This window comes from Falco biarmicus, chromosome 6 (genome assembly GCF_023638135.1).
Source record: "Falco biarmicus isolate bFalBia1 chromosome 6, bFalBia1.pri, whole genome shotgun sequence".
Taxonomy (NCBI): Eukaryota; Metazoa; Chordata; class Aves; order Falconiformes; family Falconidae; genus Falco; species Falco biarmicus.
The window spans coordinates 83,292,341-83,318,398 of record NC_079293.1 but is presented as its reverse complement, the minus strand read 5'-3'; the positions used below and the strand labels follow the sequence as shown (position 1 = coordinate 83,318,398).

The following is a 26,058-nucleotide window of genomic DNA, read 5'->3' as shown; positions in this document are numbered from 1 at the left end:
ACATTCCAGTTAAATCTTTGCCTTTACGTCCTTTTTATGGATGATGGCGGACAGAAAAATGAGCTTAATCAGATGCAAATTTGTCTTTATATTGGTAGAATAATATGGTGGTACACATCCCTGCCAACAGCTAAATGCATAGTCTAGAGAACAGCTTACAAGAAGTTTCTGTTGGTATGCAATGATTTTCTTCCAGAAAGCTGATTCCTGAACTTCTGGTTCTCCATATCTGTGAGTATGAAGTTGTCTTAATTTCTGTTTTCCTTTGTCCTCCTTGACTTTCTCTTCTTTTTCTCCATCTTCTCCCCTTAGGACACAAATGAAACCAAAATAATATCTCAAATTAATAAAATTGCTAAACAAGAAGTTAAAATCACACTCTGAAAGAGGTCATTGCATATTTTCACGAGGCTCATGTACTCATGACTCACACAGTTCACACACAAACGACAAGGAGACACACATCCCTCTTCAGCCCAAAGCATTGGCAAGGGCGACAGTCTGGTTAAGTTACAGATAATTAAACTTACTTGAAGTGCAGCTGGTAACTGGTAGAGGCAGAATCTGCCAACCATATTACCTGAGGGTCTGCTTCATTATTGTGCAGCTAACACCTGCACTGACAAATGTCTGTAAGCTGACGGCTGTATGTATGAGTGCCTGTATGATTAAGTGCTCCCTTCCAACCTCGGGCATTTTAACTATCCAGTTCCCTCAAAGGTTGCAGAAAACTTTGGTTCTTCGTGCGTTTATAAGCCAAACCCCAAGTTTTAAATTCTGCATTTCTGACCACCGGAGGAATTCATAAGTACCCACTCCAGGAGGAGACAGAAATAAGAAAGCTTGACAGCATTTGATGTGTGATTATCACCCTGCTGCTTGATTACAGAAATTCATAGTTAGTGGGCTGCCTTCTCCAAACACATGATCTAAGGAACTGTGAATTATCTTAGAAGTTCATTTGACCTGACAGCATGGCAGATGAAAGGACCACAGAACTCCATTTGAAGCGAAACCAGAGTGAGAGGCAACGTATATGTTACATTATTAATTTCTCTGTACCTATCTACAAACAGAATAGCTGATGTCCTAAGCTGCTTCTCTTACTAGAATACACGTGATAAATTTTCACATGAAAATTCACTTGAAAGTTTGCCTTCTGTTAGGAGCGGTTTCAGGGCAGCTAACAGCGGCAGGCACTGCACTCCTCACAGAGAGCACAGGTACCGCTGCAACTCACACAGGCAAGCGGAGCAAACAACAATGAAGCGACCTTCAAAAGTCAGCAACACGCTCCTTCACAAAGTTATACTGGCCAAGTTGGCAATTTGCTGTACTGATCAGGAAGAAGAGTTTTTGTGGTGGGTGGGCAAGTCTTTGTCATCCCAGGACAGCAACAAGGATAGAGCTTGAGACTAAGGATCTCAGAATTTTGACAGTGACATATCAGCTACAGGAACTGTACACGTATCAGGAACCATAACATACAGGGATGGAGTGTCATACTTTTACTGGTTAAAACCAAGCATCATGTTTTGCTTTCCACTATTTTTATTCCACTATTTTTATTTTAACATAGCCTAAACTGATTAAAATTATCATTTATCAAATGCTAGCACTTGTTCTTCATAAAGATGTGAGAGTACTTAGTAATTCATTAAAATTACCTTGGAATATTAAGGTTTTGCAAAATCCAAATAACTCAAAACAGGTCATACCAAATGGGAAGGGCAAAACAGATTCAGTCTCTACCACTGACAGATAACAGGTCTCTGGAATGCAGGTGCTCTTACATGTTTCCCAAGAGATTTTCTTTTAACTTTCAGACTTGCCAAGAAAAACTTAATCAATGAAACACATACTAAAAGAAATTAAATCAGCATTACAAAGGATGCTGCTGGAAGAGGGAAATTCATAAAATCCGAGTGATACTATTTACATGGCATTTTTGTGTGAGTGTGCACAGATGTGGAGGATGATTGAAAAAAATCCTAACTGTGAAACACAAATAGACACAAAATTAAAGGCAAAGAAGTAAGTACAAATCAAGCTGTTTTTTCAGTGAAACAAACCACAATTTGAAGGATCAGAAGTTAAGGTAATACATACTCGGCTTTTTCAGGTTCAGATTTTGTTTCCTCCTTCTCTTCCTTTTCCTCTTCTTTCACCTGCTCCTACAGAAAGTCAGATTTTAAAAAAAAGTGTCTACATACTATTATACAGTACAGAGTTAGTTAAAAGGGTACATAGAGTGCAGAATGTTAGGCTTTTTTTTAAAAACAATCTAAACCGTGAGAGAAGATGATACTTTAATTTACATTAATGAAGAGACATTTTGATACCGAATTAAAAGCAAACCAAAACATTATGTACTTACAGAAGGCTGTGGGAATTGAAGTTCATGACATCCGAGAGGGTAAACACCAGTAATTACAAGCAATTCCTTAAAATATATGTCACAAACCCCAGAAAAACAGAGCTGCAAGGTTTTTTTTCAAGACTATACTTAACATATGAAAGAGAGAAACATACAGCAGAAATAAAAGGTACAGTTTACCTGGATTTTTTCCTGCACCTCAGGCACTGGAGATAAGGAGGGAGTGCTCAGTAAATCACTCAAACCAGCATTTGGATTGTGAGGGATCAGTTTATACTGTCCCCCTTCTCGTTTCAAATCCAAGCCAAATATATCTGAAAGTAGATCACTCTCATCTGATAAAGTTCTCAGATCTGTCAAGTCTTCTGCAGGCAGTGCAGCTTCTGCTGGCTTCCTCTCCCCTTCTTCTCCTTCCCCACGCACCTCATCTTGAGTGGGATCTGGCATATTAGCTAACAGTTCAGCCACCTTGATTTTCTTTGCTCCTTCTACTAGGCTTCCTCCAAGTAGCAAACTGCATATGATGCGAAAGAAGCCCCGGACGACACTACAAGCAAAATGTAGTAAGCCCATCAAAATGCTCCAATAGGAAGAAAATAAAGCCATGATCATGTCCTTCATGGTCATTTTCTTCACTTTTTTCATCTGTTTCTTTAGGCTTTTCATGCTGAGCATTTTCATAAGAGTCATTAAATTATACTTGAGAGCTACTAATGCTGACTTCATGGTCACGAGAGAGAAGAGCCCCATTCGAGGATCCTGTTCCTCAGGCTTATCTTTCTCATTCTCCTCTTTATTTGCTGACCTTTCATTCAGGTCTGACTCAGAGATCTGGGCAGCCAGTTGCATTTCAAAGATGGTATCCTCGCAGAAATTAACAAAAAGCTCCATCTTTTCTTTCTCCCCGCCTTCATTTACAACATCAAATATAAATTGTCTCTTTGACTCTTTTACCTGAGGTTTCTCCCACTGAGTCCGACTCGACTCACTTATTTCAAAATAAACCCGTTCAATGCGCTTCGCGCTGCCCATGATTTCTATGCGTCCAAGGAAAGGCTGAAAGTAATTCAGCACACTCTCTGACAGTTCCAGAAAAGTTTGCAGGCGGGTATCATGGGGCATGTGTTCTGACAGGTTGGTCAGGAGAACAGCGACATTGAAACCAATGTCTTTGGCAGGTTCATGGAATCGTTTCACAAACTCCTCATAGTCCAGAGTCTCATTTTCATCTGTTTCAGCACATGATAGAAGAAATTCCGTTTCGGACTGAGTGTAATGCTTATGGCTTTCCATTGCTTTGTGAAAATCCCTCTTTGAAATTATCCCTTTACCATCAGGGTCATATTCTTTGAATGCATCAGAGGAAGTCAAATCCTTCAATTTTAAGAACATATCAAAAAACTTCAGAATCATCTCGACATTATTGGACGATTCCACAAGCATATCGACCATCTGCTTGCCAATAGTTCCATTCACAACATTACCTAGATGTGATAACATCAAGTTAGAGGTACTGATGGCAGCAAATGTTTTGGCAAAGAAAAGTGTATAATAATGACGAGTGAAATAATCAAGCGGTACAGATGATAAACTATTGGCTAACACGCTCACATGAGAAAGCTAGCTGTAAAATCAGAAATCTTTTATTAATAACACTACCCTAAGACTTGGGAAAAACACAAGTGACTAGGTATTTGCCATTAAAGAAAGGAAGAACTCATAAGCCCAACAGAGAAACATCTGTTACATTTAATATAGTACTAAACACGAGGTAGCATACTATAAATTTTACTATACGGCAACATTGACAGAACCAGTGTCCCATTAGTTCAGATGGGTAGCTCAGTAGTTTGTTCATGAAGCACAGCCTACAATACTAAGAATTTACTTTGCTCCTCAGTGACCTTCTAAGAGTAGTAGCAATCTATGCAGTGTTTACTGGCCTCCCACTTAGCTCAAGAAAATAAATGCGATAGGATACACGTAAGCAGCAAAAAGGAAAAACAGATCTTTGGGTCATCTGTGTGTGCGTCTAGTTAGTCTAGTATTGGAAGTACTAATTCAATACCATAAAGGAGCTAAAGAAATTGTAGAATTTCTTGATAATGATCACGTTCTCTGGGGAATCATAATTTCAGGTACTAGCTATAAAGGACCTCAAAACTAGTGACTAGACAAATCAAAGCCTGTTCTTTATGGCTATGATCACTACCCCCCAAAAAAATGCAACATAGTAAAAGTGTTAATAAACTGACTTATAAATGGTTCAGTTCTTAGAACTTAGGATTGATTCAATTGACTTCAATAGCAAAAAAACTTTTCACCTAGGCCAAAAGAGAAGCTAAATTCATGGAAATAAAGCAAAACTTCCACCAGAGCTGGATTTAATACAGTTATGGCATTCAGAATTAACATCAACTATATCAACTACACTATAGAAATTTCCCATTCACTTTAAGACCTAACAACTCTTCTCACAACTAAGACATGAAAATTAAAAACCCAAAGGAAAACAAGACCATTATTTCCCACATGAAGAAAATCACAAAGGTAAAAACTTTCCTAGAACAACTGTGAAAGAGGATTTCAAATTAAATTTTGACTACCTTCCAGCATAGACAGCAACATGACAACCATATCCTTCTGAAGATCCATTAATTCCTTCAGCAATTCAATTTGGCTGGAATCCTAAATAATGAACACAATATATATAATAAGAGATCTATTGACTTCTTTGACATTTATATATGTCCACACATATTTCACCTTGTAAAAATGAGACTTAGAAATTAAGAAGGTAGTAGTGTCAAAGCTGGTAATACAGTGAAAATATATTTAATTGCTTGATTTCTTACAGTACATTTACAGGATCAAACATTTACACAATCATCTATTTAGAGGACAGTAATTTAATAAAGACAAAATGAAAACTGAAAGTGGTGAAAAAAAATTAAAGCAATTACTGGCTATGTCAAGCTCACAGATGCCTCTGTAATGTTTCATGTCAGCTGAAATATTGTTGGTGGTGGTGTAATCACGTTTACAGCTATGAAGACTTGTAAAAATGACAGCAGCACATAGAGCTCAAAAATGTAATATGATTCAAAGCGAATGATTCCATTATAGGCCACTGAAGTTTGGGGTTTTTGAGAAAGAAAAGTTGAAACAAAATTTCCAAGTATTTATTAATAAAGTTCCATTACTATCTCCTTAAATAGACATGATACTGACTCCTTTAGCCATCTTTTTTCTCATTCAGTGTACCTATTCACTTGCCAATGATTTCAACGTGGAATCTATCTGGATAGATTTATTCAACTGCTTAATTTCTTCCTCAGTGATACATTGCTGCATCATGCCATTGATAAGGAATACTTGAGCACTGCTGCACTTCTGTGATGAGTACAACAAACTCAAGGTACTTTATGGCAATTTGGATCTTGGATTAAAAACAGCGCAAGCTGGAAATAATGAAGATTTCTAATTGATTTGTCTTTTAAGTTTTCATTCTAAATCTTATTTCAAAAGGTGCTTACATCCTGGATGATCTTTGTTCATTTAGATTGAAAATTTTACTTTAATTTTCTGCCTTACAGAGATTTCTTAAGAAGTATGACCAATACCACCTTGTTGCTTCCTAGTACAAAACTAGAGAAGGAAAATAAAAATAAAAATTAAAAAAAAAGAACCAAAAACAAACAAAAAAACCACAACACCAAAACCAACAAACCAACTAAACAAAAAAAGCCGAACAAAAAAAACCCAAAACCAAATAAACGCAACCCCCAAGCAGACCAGTGATTTAGTTTTGTTCTGTTCAAATCTTGTTCTAAATATTCTCCAAAAGTGCTTTGGAAACTCCCAATTTAAAACAAAACCCAAACACTTAGCCTAGACAGCTCTTACTTACAGACAAAGCCATATTGCAACTCCTTTATAAATCCATTTAGCCATACTATTCACCTTTGAAAACTGGTATTTCAATAGAATTTGAAAAGCTTATGAATATATTCTTGCAATAAATATAAATGAACAAAAGAGCCCCTATCAATTCTGGTCTTTCCCGAGGCTCTGCTGGCCCCTAAAGGAGCTCCTGAAAGTCAAGAACTTGAGGTCCACAGAAGAGAAAGACGCCACCACTATTTATCATACATTTAGAGTAGACCGTATTTCTGTTATCCCACAGAAAGGCATGAGTAACTACATGCTACAATGGATCTCATTGTGCAAAGCTTCTTGTCTCTCTCTGAGGTGGCAGGATGTGTTTCACTATTTTCTAGATGCAGTAATTAAGAGATGCTACGAAGCCACTCCAGGCACAGCTGAGACTATAAACTTGTCATTAATGTAAAAACAAATCTTGCCAATAGCCATATCATATTTCTCAATCAACACATAGCTACTGCTTTCCATGTTGCTTTAGTGGCACAGAAATAAAGCACAACAGCCACCACCATGGCCTACCTAAACATTGATTAATTTTTTTCAATTCTTAAAACAACAAAGATTTTCCAAACCCAGGAGAGAATCTACAGGCACTTATAAATACACTTCAGTAGAAATTCAACGCATCGCTCTTTAAAACCAGGTTTCACTGAGATGCCATTTGTTAGAAGACTATTTAGCTATAATGAATGAGGAGCATACCTGAAGCACGAGCCTACAAATCTAAGCAATCAGCCTACTGCCAGCCACAAAGTCCCAAGGGCAAGGAGGAAAACCATTTGAGCAAGACTACTGTAATTTATGCAAATAATATTTACGTGGATACATTTGGAACTAAATACTGAAATCTAAATACCTCAGAGCCTTCAGAGCCTTATTCCTTAACAACAACAACTAAATCCTTTACAAGCTTATGAGAAAGTCAAATTATGTAAAAAACCTAGAATCACAGCATTCAATTAAGAGGTGTAATTCTTCTAAAGGTAAGAAGTTTAAAAATAAACTTTAATAATAGGATTCTTCTGACCTAACTTTAACCCCACTGTGCCGGTCCCCTATGCTATTTCTATCGTTTATGAAATGAGTACTCACATCCAAAAGCAACTCACCCATTTCTTTCTCTGCTAAGAGTAGAAAAGCTTAGATGCACACACGTGTTGAACTAGGATTCACTAATGAGCAGCTAAGGTTCAATGAAGGGCACATCAATGAAGATGGGTCCTCCATAAAAGGCTCGCGTGAAATCGCAGAAAACACTGGGACAAAACTTTGGTAAGAAAGAGAGGAACTGGCTAGTTCTTCTGAATATTGGTGATAAACTTCATTTGCAGCTTGATCTGATCATCGTGCCTGCGGCCAGTAATCCAAATACAGGCCTACTATCCACACTCACTATGATTTTGTAATTTACTCCCTCAACTGTATTTCATCACCTCTGCCTCTTATTTTTCCTCATATTTGCCCTATTAACTGTTGTTATTAATGACTCAAACATATTAACAAGTCTGTTTACGTTTTACAAAAAAGTTAGTAAGATAAAAAAGAAACAGTAAAGCAAAAAAATACCTGAGACAGCTTCATCTGCATGTGGGCAAACACATGAAGAAAACCAACTACAGCATCCCATAGCCTGCTGTGTGCCAGACTTTGCTGATTCCCAGTACACGGCCCCTATTTTTCAGCCAACAAAAATAAAGCAAAGCAGAGTTTATTTCCATGAAACTCAGCTAAACCAGGAAGGAAGATATAAAGGCAGTGCATATCTCTGTCCTTTGGAATATGCTATACAAAATTCAACATATATAGAATTATCTATTTAATAACATCACTGACTGTAAACAATGCCTATTCCTAATAACCATTCTGCCTCTGTTTTAGCCAAGTCACAGTTCACTAATTCAGAACCACACAAAGTATAGCTGCTTGCAACTTTAAACTGCAAATGCTCAAGGGGTACAAATTTTCAAGCTGATTCTTTCCTATGTAGTTCTATAAATCAGGAATAACTTTATAGAAGGTTAATGCAAAACTGGCAAAGGGATTACAGAATCAGACTCCTGATTATTATTTTTTCCCCAGCATTTTCTAGCTGTTGTAGAACACAGTATTAAAGAATATTTTTCCAAAAATTCCAACTTCTGAAAAGCAGGAATACAAAATCTTTTGAAGCCCCAAAGGATAAGAAATAAAATATTTACCAGCTAACAATGTACTTCTGATTTGCAAATAAGTATACACTAAATAGGCATACACACAATTTATTCAGTCCTATTCTATCACATTTCATATTCATGAATTATAAAACACTATTTTCATAATAATTGTTTTCATTTGAATGAAAACAGTATAATAGACAGTCTAATGAGATCCTCTCTAACCTGCTGCTTATATGCAGAAACAAACTGTAATATTGTTGACTGATTTACATGCGGAATTAAGAAATAAATTACACTGAATTCCTAACAAATCATGGAAGAACCGCTACATTGTTATTTTGAAAGAATTGATCCCAATCTCATTTATTGCAGAGTCCACCTCAAGTACATCTCTGTAATTCTCAAATGTAATGTGTGACTTCAGCATTTCAAGCACAGTAGTGATGCCTCAAAACAGCCTTATTCCTGACAGAAAATATAATCTAATATTCTATTGACTAAATAGTAACTGTGTTTTGCATTGACCTTAGTTTCTCAATGGATTAAAAGTGAAGACTTTAAAGTGGGTAAACTGCTGCAGTCTAGGCTAAATTAAAACAAACATACAAGCAAACAAAATACCAAAAAAACCCAAAATCTCTACTGTCTTGCATACAACCAAAGGATGATTATTTACTAGTAACTACAAATTTGACTAAATTGTTAAGGTTCCAAAAGAGCAGTGACAGCTATATGTATTTCAAGACTTCACTTCCTACTGAAATGAATGCACTAAAATATATTGAAGAATAAGTGCATTTGTTATGTTTCTATCTATGTTATATCTAGCTACCTTACATCTTCATGCCAAAAGTATGATTAATTTTCTTTCAAATCTAAAAAAATTCCAATGAAACTAATTTACCTGGATATATTCCGTAAGAGTATTGAAAACTTGTTTTGCAACCTGGATAGCTTTGGAAAAATTTCGTTGTCCTTGTTCATCAATAACATCTTTCCCAGAATAATACCAATAGAAATCACTAATGGATTCCTAAAAAAAAGAGTTGTGAGAAGCACAGAGAAATTATGATTCAAACTGCCTCTAACCTGTTATTCATCAAGAAAAATAACACCAGATAGCATTCTAGCTCTGCAAAGTACTTAATTTTAAATGTCCCCCCAAAAGATTCTCCAGTATTATTTCAAGAATTTTAGTTCTTGAAGAGAACCTCAAGGGAATCAATCAGGAAACAAATAAAATTAAGTAAATATTTTTTAAATAAATAAATAAATAAATCTGTTGGTATCTGCTCTTAGAAATACAACCGTGTGCATTCTGAAGAGGACTCGGTAGTACTACCATGCTGCATGCTGTTTGTTAAACACGCTCTTTTTATACCATGTGCTTGACACCTAGTCAATAGTGGGAGCAAATGTTGCTTTGTGTGCATGACTATTAATTTTTTTCCATCTTCCCCAAAGGCAAGTTTATTAAAGTTTCAACAAAGTAAGCAATGGAATGAAAAACATTATATTGTCCCTACAACTTCTGCAGAACACATAAGGATAAAAAACAACATTGGTAACAGCAGCAACTTAAAAACCACAAATTTTCAAAGCCTGGAATTTTCAGACCCAGTAAATGTATCATTAAAGGGGAAACATAACTAGGTAAATTAAAAAAGAAACATACAAAAAATATCATGCACAGTGATCTTCGGAAATATAAGCATAATAGGTAGAAGTGATTAACATTTATCACAAAATATGTTTTCATGTCTTTCACATGCTCCAATCGGGAAACAAAATAGATTTCTTTTCCTTCCTTTCTACTGGGTTGGGACAATGTAATGTTTTCATACCTAAAGATTAGGGAGATAATTCAGACTAGAGGGTTGAACGGATTTTAATCTAGCCTTCTGCTTTTGTTTTTATTCTTTGGGGTTTTTTTCCTCCTTAGAAAATGATGTGTTGTTCTTATGCTTCGCTTCATGCCACCCCATGACTATCCATACAGCATCCTAGTGTTCAGGCTAAACCAGAACACGGATGAATAAGCAGCTGAAGCTTAACTTGTACTACGCAAAACACTTTTGAGTCACAGGGTAGTATCAGTCAACAACCACCTAATGGTGTTCACTGACACAGTTAGCACGTATCTACCTTCTGCCTGCTCTTGGTTAACGGGCTGCACTGCTACCTCGCATGTAATAGCTGAAATCAGCCTTTCACACTTACGTCACTTTGACTCCCACAGTACAAGATAACAACTGTTGAACAACTGTAACCAGTAAAGAATTACAGCCTTTCTCATCAACGTGGGCTACAGCGACCAGAATAAATGTCATGACCAATAAATCTGCTCATCTAATAAAACAGTATTTTCTGATAAGGATGAAGGATGATTTTGCTGTAAAAAGAACTTCTGTGGCAGCAAATCATGTATTGCTGAAGGAAATTCCAGAGAAATAAAGGAAGTCAGAGTTTCACGTACAAACTTCTGCGTTCTGATCCAAATAAATTAAATAAATCTTAAAACAACAGTAAGTATTGTATAGTTGCAAGCCATTATTTTCATCTACTCAATTCATATATAATTAACCTACCTGAACTCTTAGTAAGTAATCCACAGTGGAAATGATAATGTTAACAGTTGTGTTGTTACCAGTTTGAGTTCTCAGGTAATTCTGAAAATCTAAAAATTCAAATAGAAGTTTGATTTCAATTTATTTAAGTGTTAAAGACTTACACAACTACTCCTGTTAATTAGTTCTGATTTAACATGATCTAGGAAAGTATAGCTTAAAAGAATGGATTTTTTTAACTTTTTTTAAGAAAATCTTTTAAGAGTTCCAGCATTTTATTGCAGAGATCACATACCAGTGAACTCCTGAAGCCAGAAGCCCAATTATCTGTTTTGTCTACAGAATTTTATCTTGGTCTTATTTTCATCCATTTATGACTACTTTTACACCTCTAGAATTTCATCAATGTCATCAGAATTATACCTAGTATGTATTTTGTTAAGCAAAAGCAAAATTAATTTGCATAACTGTAAAATTCCTGATTACAAAGTCATAAATACATCCAAGAGCTAAAAAAACCTTTTTTTTTCCTTCCCTAATAATGACACAGACAACACAGGGAAATGTACATTAACAATAAAAATATGCTTAATATCATGTATTTGTTTAATTTGGTTTTGCATTTTTAAAATCAGTGCTACTTCTTCAAGAAAGGCATCATCTATGTTGTAATTTCACACACAATTCTAACATTTGTGCCAAAGAGTGCACACCAGAAAGCATACAAATGTCAAAAACCAATAAATATACCTTATATATTTATATATAAATATACAATAAATATATTTTTCCTCTGAACCTTCACTGTCTAGAAGTTATAAACCATGTACCTTTTCCTATCTTTATTTACCTTTCCTACGAGGTCAAGATCCAAAACTCGTTATTTTGAAAACCATTATCTTTTCTAGAAAGTTAAAGCTGATTAAGAAAACTGGCAAAAATAAATATTTTCCTTTCACGTACAGTCTAGCAGCTCTTCCATGATCCATGATATTTTATGAAGGTTGCCAAACCTTCAGCAATGAAGAGCTTTTATCTTTAGTTACCATCACCTTGGCTTAGCTGACTGGCAGCCTGCCCACAAACCTGAATTATGTCCTTCACAAAGCAACTGAAGGAAGCGGAAGAGGTCACAGGTGAACTCATCATCCTGCATCACTTTTTCTCCTGTAGAAAGGCCAGATGGAAGCAGATTATCACAGGCTGCCAAGTACCACCCCACAGCCCCTAAAAAATACCTCCATATTTAATTTTAAGAAAGAGAGAAGGGGAGAGAAAATATATAACCACCAATCTATCTGAAGCACATAGTTGTGCTTGACAGATAGTTATCTGGTTAGAAAATAATAATTATGAAACTTAACTTTTGATTTATAAATATGGCAGCATGAGCTTGGCAACATTTTACAAACAAACCATGATTTACATTCTTGTTTGAGTTTGCTGGGCATGAATGCTGCGTTACACACAAAGGTTAGGTTTGGATTAATTTGGTTCCTATTCATCAACAAACAAATTATTTAAAAATCCAGAAAGAAATTTCATCGAACAGTAAGGAAAATAATTTCTCAAATAAACTATTAGATTTTAAAATAATCTAAAATAACCCATGAAATGTACACCTGTGTGCATTCTCAAGAATCATTTAGGCTGAAATATTTGAGGATTTAGTACCTGTCCACTGCTGTAACAAAATGGATGTTGGACATTCGTCTCCCATGACAAAATAAAGCAATTAACTTACGAAGAATTAGAACAAATGCCGATGTGCTTTCTGAATTAGGCCCTTCAGTTCATTTTTTTGGTAAATAGCTAATATCCAAGTGTATAGAGCTTCAAATTATTTTCTTGATTCTTCACAGGAAACAGTATAGTAAAAAGCCTTAATTAACACACCATTATTTCAATTACATCAGGACATACAGTTAACTTTGTACAGTGACACGTGAGGAGGAGAAACAATCGTTCACCCAGGAAAACAACCACAACTGAGGAAAATGGAGAACAGCTAATAAAATGACATAGGAGCACAACAACAGAGGTGTTCAAAACAATAAAGGCCACCTATTGAAAGTACGGAAATTGCCATCTAGGACTTTGGGAAAGTATTTGGAATGTGTATGGCAACAAAACCAGCAGCCATAAAAACCTCTACTTTGTAGGAATACACGTCATTTGAATATGTGGCCAAGTGCTATATGTAGATAACAAAAGGAAAAGAGATAAAAATGTAAGCAAACTGCAAAAGAATTTTTAGGATACTGTTTTTTTTAATGAAGAGATACTTTAGGCTTTTATCTGAACTTCTAAACCTCATGTCTACAAAGAATATTTTTAGTGTGTGAACAGAAGGAAACTAGAGGAATGAGTAAATGAATTAAAAATTAAGGGAAAAAAGCTTTTTTCAAAAAGATGATCGACTAATAATTACATTAACAATTACTGACATACGGTTATATTGGTGAATAACTAATTATAATGTCTACATTTGTAAATTATTATATTATTATAAATACTTTATTACAGCTTGTGCTGGTTTTGGCTGGGACAGAGTTAATTTTCTTCATAGTAGTTAGTATGGGGCTGTTTTGCATTTGTGCTGGAAACAGTGTCGAAGGTTCAGAGATGTCTTCATTACCGCTGAGCACTGTTTGCACAGTCAGGCCTTTTCTGCTCCCCACCCCACCAGCAAGTGGGCTGGGGGGCAGAGGGAGCTGGGAGGGGACACAGCCGGGACAGCTGACCCCAGCTGTGGGGTTAAACCACGACACAGCTGAATTGTAAACACTATTTAGTACAACCTGGAATATATATAAACATGAACATGATCAGTTTAACTGTACATAAAGTCATGAATGATTATGGGTTCAAGCTAATGGACTTTTCAATCCACAGCCTGTGAATTTTGAAGTGAGAATCTTCAATACGTGGTAGGATTAGGACGCAAATGATTTTTGAAAACTAATATTAATATTTTAAAAGTACAGCATTTCAGTTTTCCCTGTTGCTATCAAGACATGATGTTTGGTAATAAGAGCAGGTATCTCTCCAAAGTATATGCCGACACAGTTTCTTGTAACATAGGGAAAGATAAAATGCTATTCCTCTTAACTCCAGCTGTGCATTTACGGTTATGGCAAACAATATACAATTCTTTCTGCAAGAATGAGCTCAATACTATAAATGACACTCCATGACATTGTTCTCCATCCCAGATATAAATACCATATATATAGTTTTTCAGTCACAGAAGACTGAAAATCCTTTCAGCTAATTAAACAATGAAAAATGAACTACTATTTCTGTCAATGCTTATTAACGTATACATACAATATATGCCTGAGAAGGTGAGAAGGCAAAATCAAGAGGTGCCTAGAAATGTATTATTCAACATTACCTGCAGGTTCAGACCTGTAAGATACTTTCATATGTTGCTGGCCATAAGGCCAGTGCATAGAATATCCTTTTTTTTTCTAACTGAACTCCTGTCATGCTTGAAGTTACGCTTGGAGTCACATGCTTTGTTGATCTAGATGAATATTTATATTTTGCAAAAATAAGCATTACAGAAAGGCAAATATTTGGTGGAGCCTGTTTGTGTGTAGCTTGACTGCTAAAGATTGTGATGATTTTAAAAAATAACCTACAAGGAAAATTGCTGACATATCACCATTGGAAAAATTAAGCCCATAGAAGGCCCAATGGCTTATTTCTTGCATATCAAGATATCACTGAATTAAAGCCGTTTGTATTAATAGGTCTACAAAATAAGTTACAGTTTAATATTTTTCCACCTCTATTTTTCTTGCCCTCTTGTGTAAGATTTTTCAGAACAAGAAGGAAAAGAAGTTTCAAGTTAAAATGATTGTACAGATTAATCTATGAAGCAATCTTTTTGCTTTTCATATATCCACTGGAATTTAGGAATTTCTCTGAAATAAATTCCAATTTTAGTATTGGAAGGGTTTGGAAGGGTCTGTTAATTAGCTCCACTGTAAATAAAACACAAAAATAATACAAGTTATTGCAAAATTCTGCAAAATCAGAAGACACTTAGGTACATCATTTCACATATGCTGAAAGGTCTGTACCTTTTAGAAATATTTTTACATATTTTAAAATGAAGCAAAATCCCCTGTGTTTCAAACAGCTTGGTGACACTAAGATTTAAAATAATCCTGGTTTTCAATTTCTACAGCTGATCAAAATCTGACGAAACCCAATGTCAGTATTGACAGGAATTTAGTTGTCAGATGTTACTTCCTGACGGCAAGTGGTACCTCACTGGAAACTACAGAACTGACATACAGATCCATTTCCTTCTATAAAATCTAACAGAACAACCTTTGCTGCTGTGCACACCAATTCATGCCAGTACATACAAAGATTTGCCTAGATAATGTACTTACAAACATACACACTGCATATAGTATGACTTAGGTTGTCATGAAACCATGTTCTTTAGTTTCTGTTGATACGATATATATTCTGGCATATATTTGCTCAGATGTTAAAATGCTGCCATTGCTCATGCTGTGTGTAAATGGTGTGGCTACGCACATGAAGGCTTTAAGCCTGTAGCTTTTGCAAAACTGGTAGCTTGTGTTTGTGATGTATAGAAACAGAAGTATCATGTGTAGGAACTGAAAATAAAATTGAACGAAAAATTAAATACATGGTTTTTTTTCCTTGAAAGTGCATGTATCCAGGTTTAATAATTCTCTCTCCCTCTTCCACCCCCAGTCCTCAGTGGCAAAAGATATGACTTCTATTACTACTCAGAAACAATGTTTTGATGCTACGTATTTACAGAAACATAAAAATCCTTTCAGCTCTCAGAAAGGAACAGGGCTCCTTCTGGGCGGCTGTTAAGCAAAAGCAAAGCTCTCCCATGATAAATCAATTGCATTTATTTTTATCACAAGACCTGGGCAATATTGGGTTGGACTGTGAGTGCTACATGCCTTTGACTTCTCAACAATCCAATTCATATAAGAAAAGCACTTGTTTTCTCACTGAGTGACACAACAATGTCTCTGAACTGAAGCTACTGAAGTTCCATTTTAGATGTAAACACTGATTCAAATACAGTGATATAAAGGTGGAAAACACCCCCTTCAGTGTAGGCTACAGTGGATCATGTGGAATTTAAACATCCACATTAAGTGTGACTAGGTTGGTGAAGGAAAAAAGCATATTTCCTGATTTCACATTATTAATGGCTGAAAACAGCCCTGATCTGTACCGTCATTCTAGCTATTTATTTTATGGCACGTCTACCACTCTCAGTCAACTTAATAGAAAGTCCTTTGAGACCTACTATTACATCAAACTTCATTCTAAAATTATATTTTATTAAAATATACCTTCAGACAATTTACAAAGAAACAAATTAATGTCGTGATACAATATTAAAAGATTTTTAAAAATATATAGCTTTCCTGACAAAAAAAGGAAAGAAAGGTAAAATAATCTAAGCGTGAACTTAACAACTTAATTTTTTTACTTCACATGATACATAAAACAAGTCTCTCCAAAGAGGAAAAACATTGCACTTTCAAGATTTTTGTGACTCACGGTGAAAGAGCATAGAGCATGAATGTGAAATGAAAAATTGAAACCCATTGCAAGATAATATGCATTTCTACATGTCTTTGGTTTTGAAGTCCCTTTTTTTGAAAAGGAAACAGAACAATCAAAACAAAATACATACAGAAGAAACAACATTGAGTACATCACGAAAACAAGTAAGAAACACATTTGCTAAAGAACCATCAATGTTGTTACCAGTGGGGGTTCCAGGGTTTGGAAAGGGAAGGTAGTACCAGTCAGAGGAATATCAGGACAAGGAGCTTACGATGCAGACAGCACAAAGAAACAGTTGGAATAGAGCAATATATCTCACATCCATGTTGACTCAGTACAGGGCTTTCTACCTCTTGCCAAGGTTGACATGGGACCAGAAACAAGCACTGCCCTCGAGGAAAAGCTATTCCCATAATTGTCATCAGCAGTTTTTCTTTGAGTTTGGCAAGAACAGTTTCAGACATAGAGGTTGTAAACTCAATGACAATTACTTATTAATATGCTTCCGCATCAGATTCAGGCGACATGAGAAACAGGCTACAGTGCACATTTTCCATCCCATCATTCCCTTGGGAATCAATAAAGTGATCTTTAATTGAAGAGTAATTACTTATAGAATATCTCCTCTCCCTCAAAAAAGGAATGGGAGAAAACATTTCCACATCTTTGGTACTTCCTTTGTAGTATTCACAGATGGTTATTCACAGGATTGCAAACAGGCATATGATCTCAGGTATCCCATAAAATCTAGATTATTTTGAAACTGTTCACTACAGGAGTTTCCCCACAGACACACTGGCTGGGCTTTCATAATGCTATCAGGTATCAATACCAGTACCTGTACAGCTCTTATGTAAACTACTTTTCAATGAATTGAAAAAGGTGTGCTTCATAATATAAAAATTATTATTATTATTATTATTTGAAGGTAGCAAAATATCTAGAATAACGTAAGCCTGAAAAGGAAAAGTACAGTCTTTTATGGTTTGGCTTTGCTTTGTTCTGTTTTCTTGAATTTTCAATAGCTGGATATTAATACACAAAAAAGATGCTGTTAGCAAATATTATCCCTTTGTGCCAAGAAATCATTGACATAGTGAGTGTGATTACCATAGCTTGACATTGCTGCTGCTCAGTAACAAAGAAAACAAAACCACATGATCCTAAGTGTAGATTTTTGTTAATAGGCCAAATAAAGAATTTCCACTGAGAAAACAAATGGAAATCCAGATCATCCCTCTCCCCAGCATTTGGCTAATGAAAAGACATCTGCTGTGTTTAAGCTTATTGTTTCTACTGAATGGTGCACACATTTTGTATTTTAAATTCTCATTCCTCAGGGTGACAGGAACATCTCATGGCAACTGCTCCCACAGAGCTCTTCCTTTACTTGAAGTAAGGAACCTTTGAGGTATAGGAACCTTAACACCATCAAGTAGCTTTCTAAGCAAGGAAGAACCAACCACTTGTAAACATTATTGATTCCTCTACAATTAGTGACGCACCACCTCTTTCTTGTATCAACTCCTGACTGCATTAGATAAACCAAGCCAGTGGCAAGTCCTCTCCTTACTAACCACCCTCAAATCCTCACTGGATCCACCACTGATTTCCTGGGCTTGCACAATCAATGCAGCGATAAAGCCACATTCAATACACAACATAAATACTACAGGAGGACTAGAGCACAAGGCTTTGTGTATGTATAAGTATACTTCTTTTTTTTTTTTTTTTTTAAACATTCATCCATCGCAAATACTGGGCTCATTAAAATGAAAAGAAATAAAAAAAGAACAGAAAAAGAAAAGAGTTTAAAAAAGCTTGCTGCTCTTACATCTAGTGTGCCAGTCACTGTGCAAATCCTGAGAAAGGAAGAACAAAGTGGGGAGAGTTTACACAAAAACCAAGAATTTTGGAATAAACAATTGTAATAATAATAGAAAAGAACCCACTAGTTTAACACTTTTACAGGAACAAAAAATCTAATGGTGTTCAGGAGCTGTACAGTGCTGACACAAAGCTAAGAGCAGGAAAAATAAAGAATAGGCAGTTGTTTTTAATAATTACCACGCTCATGAGTGATGACTGAGGAAAGGAGGACAGGACAATTAGTTCAAAGAAAAAAGAAACAGGGAAAAAAGAAAAAAAAAAAAAGTTGAGAAATTGTTCTTAGCAAATACAAAATATAGTTAGCATTGGTTTTGGCAAAATTAGTTCTGTTCTAAAGAGACAGATCAAATAAACAGAAAATTAAAAAAATAATCCCTCAAATGAGGAAACACAAAAATACTCTAACATAGGTAGAGTCAATTATGCAGTGTTTAAAGATAGATCTATATCTGCATGCAAAATGAGTCAACTCTGGAAATAAAGGTAGCGGTCAAAATAAAAATGAGCTGATATCTTGATAGTCCATTTCAAAATTCAACATTATGAATAATTAATTTCATTATTTAGTAGTAGAAATTTTGTCCAAAGGAGTAAAACATTGTGCAGAATAATCTTCAGTAAAACATGAAAGTAATGGCCAAAACATTATATGCCAGATAGCTGCAGCATCAGTGCTCAATCCACAATCTTGTGACCAAATTTTATCCACATGGGTTCACTTTATTTTGTTTAGTCATGTAAGTCTAGCAGGATTTGATCTACAATTTAGACAAGAGGGAGCACTTTCGGAAAAGCAGCATTTATGATTGGCCTTGAAGTGAATTTTAATAGTTCATTATTTTGATTTGAGACAAGCAGTTGAATATTCAAGAAATATGCCACATAAAAGAGAGATGTAGTACTACAGGTATGAATCATGAACCCCCAAATGCAACAATGATTACACAGTCAAGCTTTTTTACCTTGTTTTTAAGATAAAAACATGTTAAAAGATTAGATCACTGTAGGATTTAAACATAAAAATGCACTGTAAAAAATACTGAGGGTAAGGGGAGAAAATGTGCTTTGGTAGCTCTATTAAGTCACATGAGAATGAACCTAACGTTTCCAGACAATCACGGTAAGGCAGTAATAGAACTTACTGTCAGACAGAAGAAAGAAATTGACAGTGAACTGACAACACAGAGGGTAGAAAGCCAAATTCGTTCAAAGTCAAAAGTAAAACAAAAATTTTGAAATATGTCCCCAAAGACAAACAGAAAATAATTATTTCAAAGAAAAGGCTTTCCCAGTAGAATTTTTTTCCAAATAGTAGATACAGTTTCCTTGACCTCTTCTATTTGACTTACAGCTTAACTACATTGTCTGTTTTCCATTCAAACAGCCAAAACTGTTTAAGAAATCAGGTGGGAACTCTTGATTTCTTTTTATGCTGAAACTAAGTAGGGACTTCTGAAATATTTTACATGCATAAACACTGCTGTTTGTAACTAGACAAAAATCTCTTTTAAATTTTATATGTAATGCCTTCACTTCTTCATAACAACGGCTAAGAGTCCTCTGAGGCAGTTCTGAAACTCCACACATGCTAGTGATTTACTATCGACAAGCATGGGCTTAGGTAGGCCAATTAAACACAAACCACTCTTAGGAATCATATTTTAGCTTCAGCTTCTAGATATATATTTACAAGGTTCTTTCAAATTCAGCTTGCTTCTGCAAAATGTAAAAGAGAAAAGTTCATGGATCATTTCTGTTAAATCAATAGTACCTGATCCCTCTTCAGTCACCATGCCAAGGCCTTCTGCTTTGTTCTGACGTTCAAATGCATTTAGGTCAAGAACACTGCAATAAGAAAAATGACATTTGTCCTGTAATTAATTAAATATATGCAATATTTCATTCTGTGAAAGACAGAGAAGGATCTGTGATTTCATTAAAGTATATAAGCATACTAGTGTCAGGAAGATATATTTCAGTGGCTTAATATATGTCTGCTACAAGATCACGAAACTCAGCTTTACAGGCTTAACCTGCTTCTGCCCTGCAAATGACAATAGAATTTAGTTCTTTATAATAGACCAAAAAAAGAGGATGTGTTTGCGATATACACTCATTTTAGAGGTTACAAAGAAGCCATATTATTGACAACCTTTATATTATAGCCCAGTTCATAGAACCACGGAATCATAGAATGGTTGGGTTGGAATTAAATCTGGCCAAGGACGTCAAAGGCAAAGGATATTCTAGCTCCACCCCCCCCTGCCACGGGCAGGGACACCTTCCACTAGACCAGGTTGCTCAAAGCCCCGTCCAGCCTGGCCTTGGACACTGCCAGGGATGGGGCATCCACAGCTTTGCTGGGCAACCTCTTCCAGTGCCTCACCACCCTCACAGTAAAGAATTTCTTTGTAACATCTAATCTAAACTTAACATCATTCAGCTTAAAGCCATTATCCCTTGTCTAAGCACCACATGTCCTTGTGAAAAGTCCCTTCTCCAGCTTTCTTGTAGCCCCCCTTTAAGTACTGGCAGGCTGCTATAAGGACTCCCCAGAGCCTTCCCTTCTCCAGGCTGAAAAACCACAACTCTCTAAACCTGACTTCAGAGGAGAGGTGCTCCAGTCCTCTGACCATCTTTGTGGCCCTCTTTTGAACCCACTCCAACAGGTCCACGTCCTTCTTATGTTGGGGGCTCCAGAGATAAACACAGCAGTCCAGCTAGGTTATTATGAGACCGCAGTAGAGGGGGAGAATCACCTCCTTCAACCTGCTGGCCATATTTTTTTGATGCAGCCCAGGATATGTGGCTTTCTGGGCTGCAAGCGCACATTGCCAGGCCATGTTGAGCTTCTCATCCACCAACACCCCCAAGTCTTTCTCCCCAGGGCTGCTCTCAATCCATGCTCTGCCCAGCTGTATTTGTGCTTAGGATTGCACTGACCCACATGCTGGACCTTGCCCTTGACCTTGTTGAACTTCATGCGTTTCACATGGACCGACCTCTCAAGCCTGTTAAGGTCTACCTGGATGGCATCTCTTCCCTCCAGTGTGTCATTCCATTGTCCATATCACTGACAAAGATGTTGAATTGTGCTTGTCCCAGTACAAACCCCTGAGGAATGCCACTTGTCACTGGTCTCTACTTGGACATCAAACTTTTGACCACAACTCTCTGAGTGCAACCATCCAGCTAATTCCCTATCCACCGAGTCATCCATCCATCAAATCCACATCTCTCTAGTTTAGAGACAAGAATGTTGTGTGGTACAGCACCAAATGCTTTGCACAAGCCCTGGTAGATGATGTCAGTTGCTCTTCCCTCTCCGCCAATGCTGCAACCCTGTAGTAGAAGGCTACCACATTTGTTCAGGCATGATTTGCTCTTAGTGAAGGCACGTTGGCTGTCATCAGTCACCTCCTTATTTTCCATGTGCCTTAGCATAGTTTCCAGGAGGATCTGCTCCATGATCTTGTTGGACACAGAGGTGAGACTGATCAGGCTGTAGTTTCCTGGGTCTTCTTTATTGTCCTTTTTAAAAATGAGGGTTACATTTCTACTTTTCCAGTCAGTGGGTACTTCACCAGACTGAAACAACTTCTCAAATATGATAGACAGTAGCTTAACCACTTTACCTGCCAGTTCCCTTAGGACCTGCAGATGCATCTCATCAGGTCCCATGGACTTGTGCACCTTCAGGTTCCTTAGATGTTCTTGAACGTGATCTTCTCCTACAGTGGGTGGTTATTCATTCTCCCAGCCCCTGCCTTCATCTTCTGCAACTTGTGCAGTGTGGCTGGAGCACTTGCCAGGAAAGACTGCGACAAAAACATCATTGAGTACCTCAGCCTTCTCCTGCATAACCAGGTCTGCCATTTCCCTCTAGAGAGGGCCCACACATTTTCCCTAGTCTTCCTTCTATCACTGACGTACGTATAGAGGCTTTTCTTGTTGCCTTTGACGTCCCTGGCCAGATTTAATTCTACCAGCTTTCCTAACCTAATCCCTGGCTGTTTAGGTAATTTCTCTGTATTCCTCCGAGGCTATCTGTCCTCGCTTCCACCCCCTGTAGGCTTCCTTCTTGTGTTTGATTTTGTCCAGGAGCTCCTTGTTCACCCATGTGATTCATCCATCCAAGCAGCAAGGTCCATTAAGAAACTATGTCATTATTAGTTCCACTCAGTGTTCCCCTCGGTCCACATTCTGAAAAACTGAGGCTGCCAAAGGGGAATATGTATCCAACTAACCAGATTTAAGGAACATATATACACTCTTACATATCTCCATTTGTGAATCTGCAGAGTTCTGCCTCTCATGGCTTAGTGTGTCCACTAGCCATGGATAACTTTTGTTCATAAGCAAGAATGTTCATGAAAGTCAGATGAATCTAGATGAACTACAGCAGCAGTTCTGCTGGCAAGAAACCTCACTGATTGCAAAATGAAACTTGGCCAAAGGAAGTGTTAAGGAAAAAGAATATAACATGGTACACTTGACATAACCGAAGACTGAACTGCTAGATCCAGGAATGCCCTTCAGTCCTATGTTTCACGTTCATTAATGCATTATTTATTGATATAGATTATTCTTAGGAATATTATATTCTTAGGAATAATATACAAAACATTGAAATGTATTTTTATGTAGAAAATCAATATAAATATAAGGAAGCATGAATGGACAAAAAAGTCATAGTACCTTCACAGTTTCTTAAAACAAAATATTTCATTCCTTTTTCTGCCTTCTAAAAAGGTCCTATTAATATTTCTAATACAGTTGGGTTTCTCCAAAATCATTATGATTACTTAACATTGATCATTAACCTGGTCTCTGCAGGATTACAGGATACTTCCAGATTTAAGAAACTGCCCCTGAAGAATGCTCCTAACTCTAGAGTTGTTTTCTGACATATCTCAAATAGACACAAAGGCCATTTTGTGAAAAGAACTCTTTTACAAAGGTAGATCCATATCATATGAATATTTTCATACGCTGAGCACCACCTTGTCCTTCACCCCAAATCTAGTACATTACAGTCCCCAGGTGCGGTTTGCAGAAATTATGTATATGACCTTTCCAAAACTCTAAATCCCCTGGAATAAAACCTAAATGTAAAATAATACATTTTGAGAGTAGATATTTTCTTACCTACAGGACTGCATAAGACCAGCAAGGCTCTGAAAGAATCCCACATCCTTTTTATCTTTGAGGTAGTCAAGCATTTTCTGTAAACACAAATAATTTATGCAGAGAATTAATATTTATACTATGTGTTAATATAGTTAACTTAATACTACACAGATTCTAGATTACTAGTAATGCTGGTATTTTGAAATACTTCTAATATTTACAAACAAGGTAAGAGAGCTGTGCAGAAAAAAATCCAGATATGTAAAATAAAAAGAATATTTAATGCTTATGTCCTTTACAGAAAAGAAAATGATCCATTTTGGATATTCCTTGCTAAAACATGGGAAAATAAAGATAGCAACTAAAGTCAATACAGCCAGGAGAATTTAGTGTTTAATGTAAACACAGTCGTGCAATTACAAGGCCACAAATTTGTACTGACACTACCATTTCAGCACTGGACTGGGCATGTCATAACCTCCATTTGGTTTAGATTATTTTAGCTTCAACAGTGTGTTAGTAGTCATGTAAGAATTTTTAAAATTTCTTTTAGCTTTATTGTAATGTGTAATATCTGTCTGATCACAGACTGAGATGACAAGAAGTCATCCAGTGGAGTGAACTCTCGTTCTAGAATGCACTGTGTTGTTGACTGAAGGTATAGGATGATACCAGAGGTCCCGGTTGTGAATAAAAATCACAGTGGTCAAAGATGTATTTTAGTAGGAATGCTACAAGAATTCACATTGTGAATGAGCTAAAACTCTTTTTGCAAATAACAAAAATAGGAAAAATGGGTAATAAGTAACCTCCAAAATGAAAGCACATAAGCAGACAGTGTTATCAAAACAGAACCACATAACCCCAAGTCAACCAAGATCACAGAAATAGAACAACCCCATCACCAACACCAAACTAATCAAAGCAAAGAACTCCAGAGGACGATGATGACTTTTCAAAACCACTTCTGTACCTCTCCCCCCACCCATACCATTCTTCCCAAGGAAGACAGAAGAGTTGATCTTAGGACCTAAAGGAAAATCGAAAAGGTGAGCATAACACCAGAGAAAAAATGTAGAAATGACGCAACTGAAAAAATTGCAATTCTAGCTGTATTACTGATGCTTTTGTAAGTATGTAATTTAGACTAGTAGTGCAAGTATTATTTTAACCACACCAATAACTGTTTCCAGCATTCTGATTAGTTAAGGCTTTATCAAACCATTTTAAAAAATCCAGATTGCAGCATTAGAAATTCAGATCAAATAACTATGTACAAGTGTCATGCTTTCCCCAAGTAATTTAATCTCATGACATAACAAAGAACAAGCAATGGTTTAAGCAGATACTTTTATGCACATTTTTTGGCCTTTCTGGTCAATTCCTAGTAATTATAGCCCCTGAAAAGACCATTATTTTTGCTGCATTCAGCTGCTTCAGTGGTTTTTTAACCTGGGACCTTAACCATTCCCAACTGTCTGTATCCTTCAAACTGTCCTACAGCAATGCAGTAATGGCAGGTATGAAGCCCTCTGGACTTGGGAACCTTCAACTAGTACAGAACCCTGAAACATGCTGCAGACCTAGATGGAGGCACTCCCCATGTCACTTCAACAGTGCAGAATACTGTTAACATGTCCACTGCTCACCACATTATCTTACTATAGATTAGTGAATCAAGTTTGAGTTCTCTGCTTTTATCACCAACACTCTCCATGGCATAAGATAAGGACTTCTGAAGTTGTGTAACACTTGAAGACCGGGGTTAACAATTTCCCTCTACTGGCTACACAACAACGGCAGTCTCCCAAGAAATCCTTCCCTCCCACAGAATTCCCCTAGAAGTTAATTACTTAACATAAAATTTCCCCCTTCCAGCTGAAGTGCCAAACAAATTTCTTTTAGCCTTGTGTTCTGTAGATGAGCTTATATGAATAAGAAATATATAACTAGTAAACAAGGTACTTTGGTGCACTGTTTTCTTCTGGGAACAAGATTAAGAGGATAAGCAGCATCTGAGAAATAGTTACATTACTTAATGCACTACTACAATAATAACAATCATGGTATAAAGATCTATACTGACTAGAATGGGTGAAAATAAATTAGTACCTTACCTGTTGAACCGTAGAATTTCCTCCATTTAAGATGGCAATCCCTAGCTTTAGGGTAGCTGCAACCATTGGCCCCATCTCACCTTAAAATTATTTTAAAATATACATTTAGATCATATCTAAAAATAAGAATGTTCTATTAACTTAACCATATAATTACTGAAATTGTAATTGATGAGGAGAGCCTTTCTTGTTTCTCTTGTAAAACAGATGTATTTTTCTTTCATGATCTCTAGTGTGACTTAATACCTTCCCGAGCGCCTACAGACACAGTGTAATGTATACACAGCACA

General features: G+C 36.4%; 1 protein-coding gene across 4 annotated transcripts in view; it reads right to left on the bottom strand.

Annotated features, from left to right (window-relative positions):
- Positions 1-26,058, bottom strand: part of RYR2 (ryanodine receptor 2) — a 434,578-nt gene that overhangs the window by 29,727 nt on the left and 378,793 nt on the right. For all 4 annotated transcript variants that reach the window (XM_056344321.1, XM_056344323.1, XM_056344322.1 and 1 more), the window contains 11 exons: positions 25,769-25,848; positions 23,670-23,746; positions 20,293-20,366; positions 12,132-12,212; positions 11,067-11,155; positions 9,383-9,511; positions 7,889-7,993; positions 4,984-5,065; positions 2,558-3,861; positions 2,110-2,174; positions 160-307 (listed from right to left, as the gene is read on the bottom strand). In XM_056344321.1, the coding sequence (XP_056200296.1) occupies positions 160-307; positions 2,110-2,174; positions 2,558-3,861; positions 4,984-5,065; positions 7,889-7,993; positions 9,383-9,511; positions 11,067-11,155; positions 12,132-12,212; positions 20,293-20,366; positions 23,670-23,746; positions 25,769-25,848 (2,234 nt within the window). The remainder of the gene's footprint in view (positions 1-159; positions 308-2,109; positions 2,175-2,557; positions 3,862-4,983; positions 5,066-7,888; positions 7,994-9,382; positions 9,512-11,066; positions 11,156-12,131; positions 12,213-20,292; positions 20,367-23,669; positions 23,747-25,768; positions 25,849-26,058) is intronic.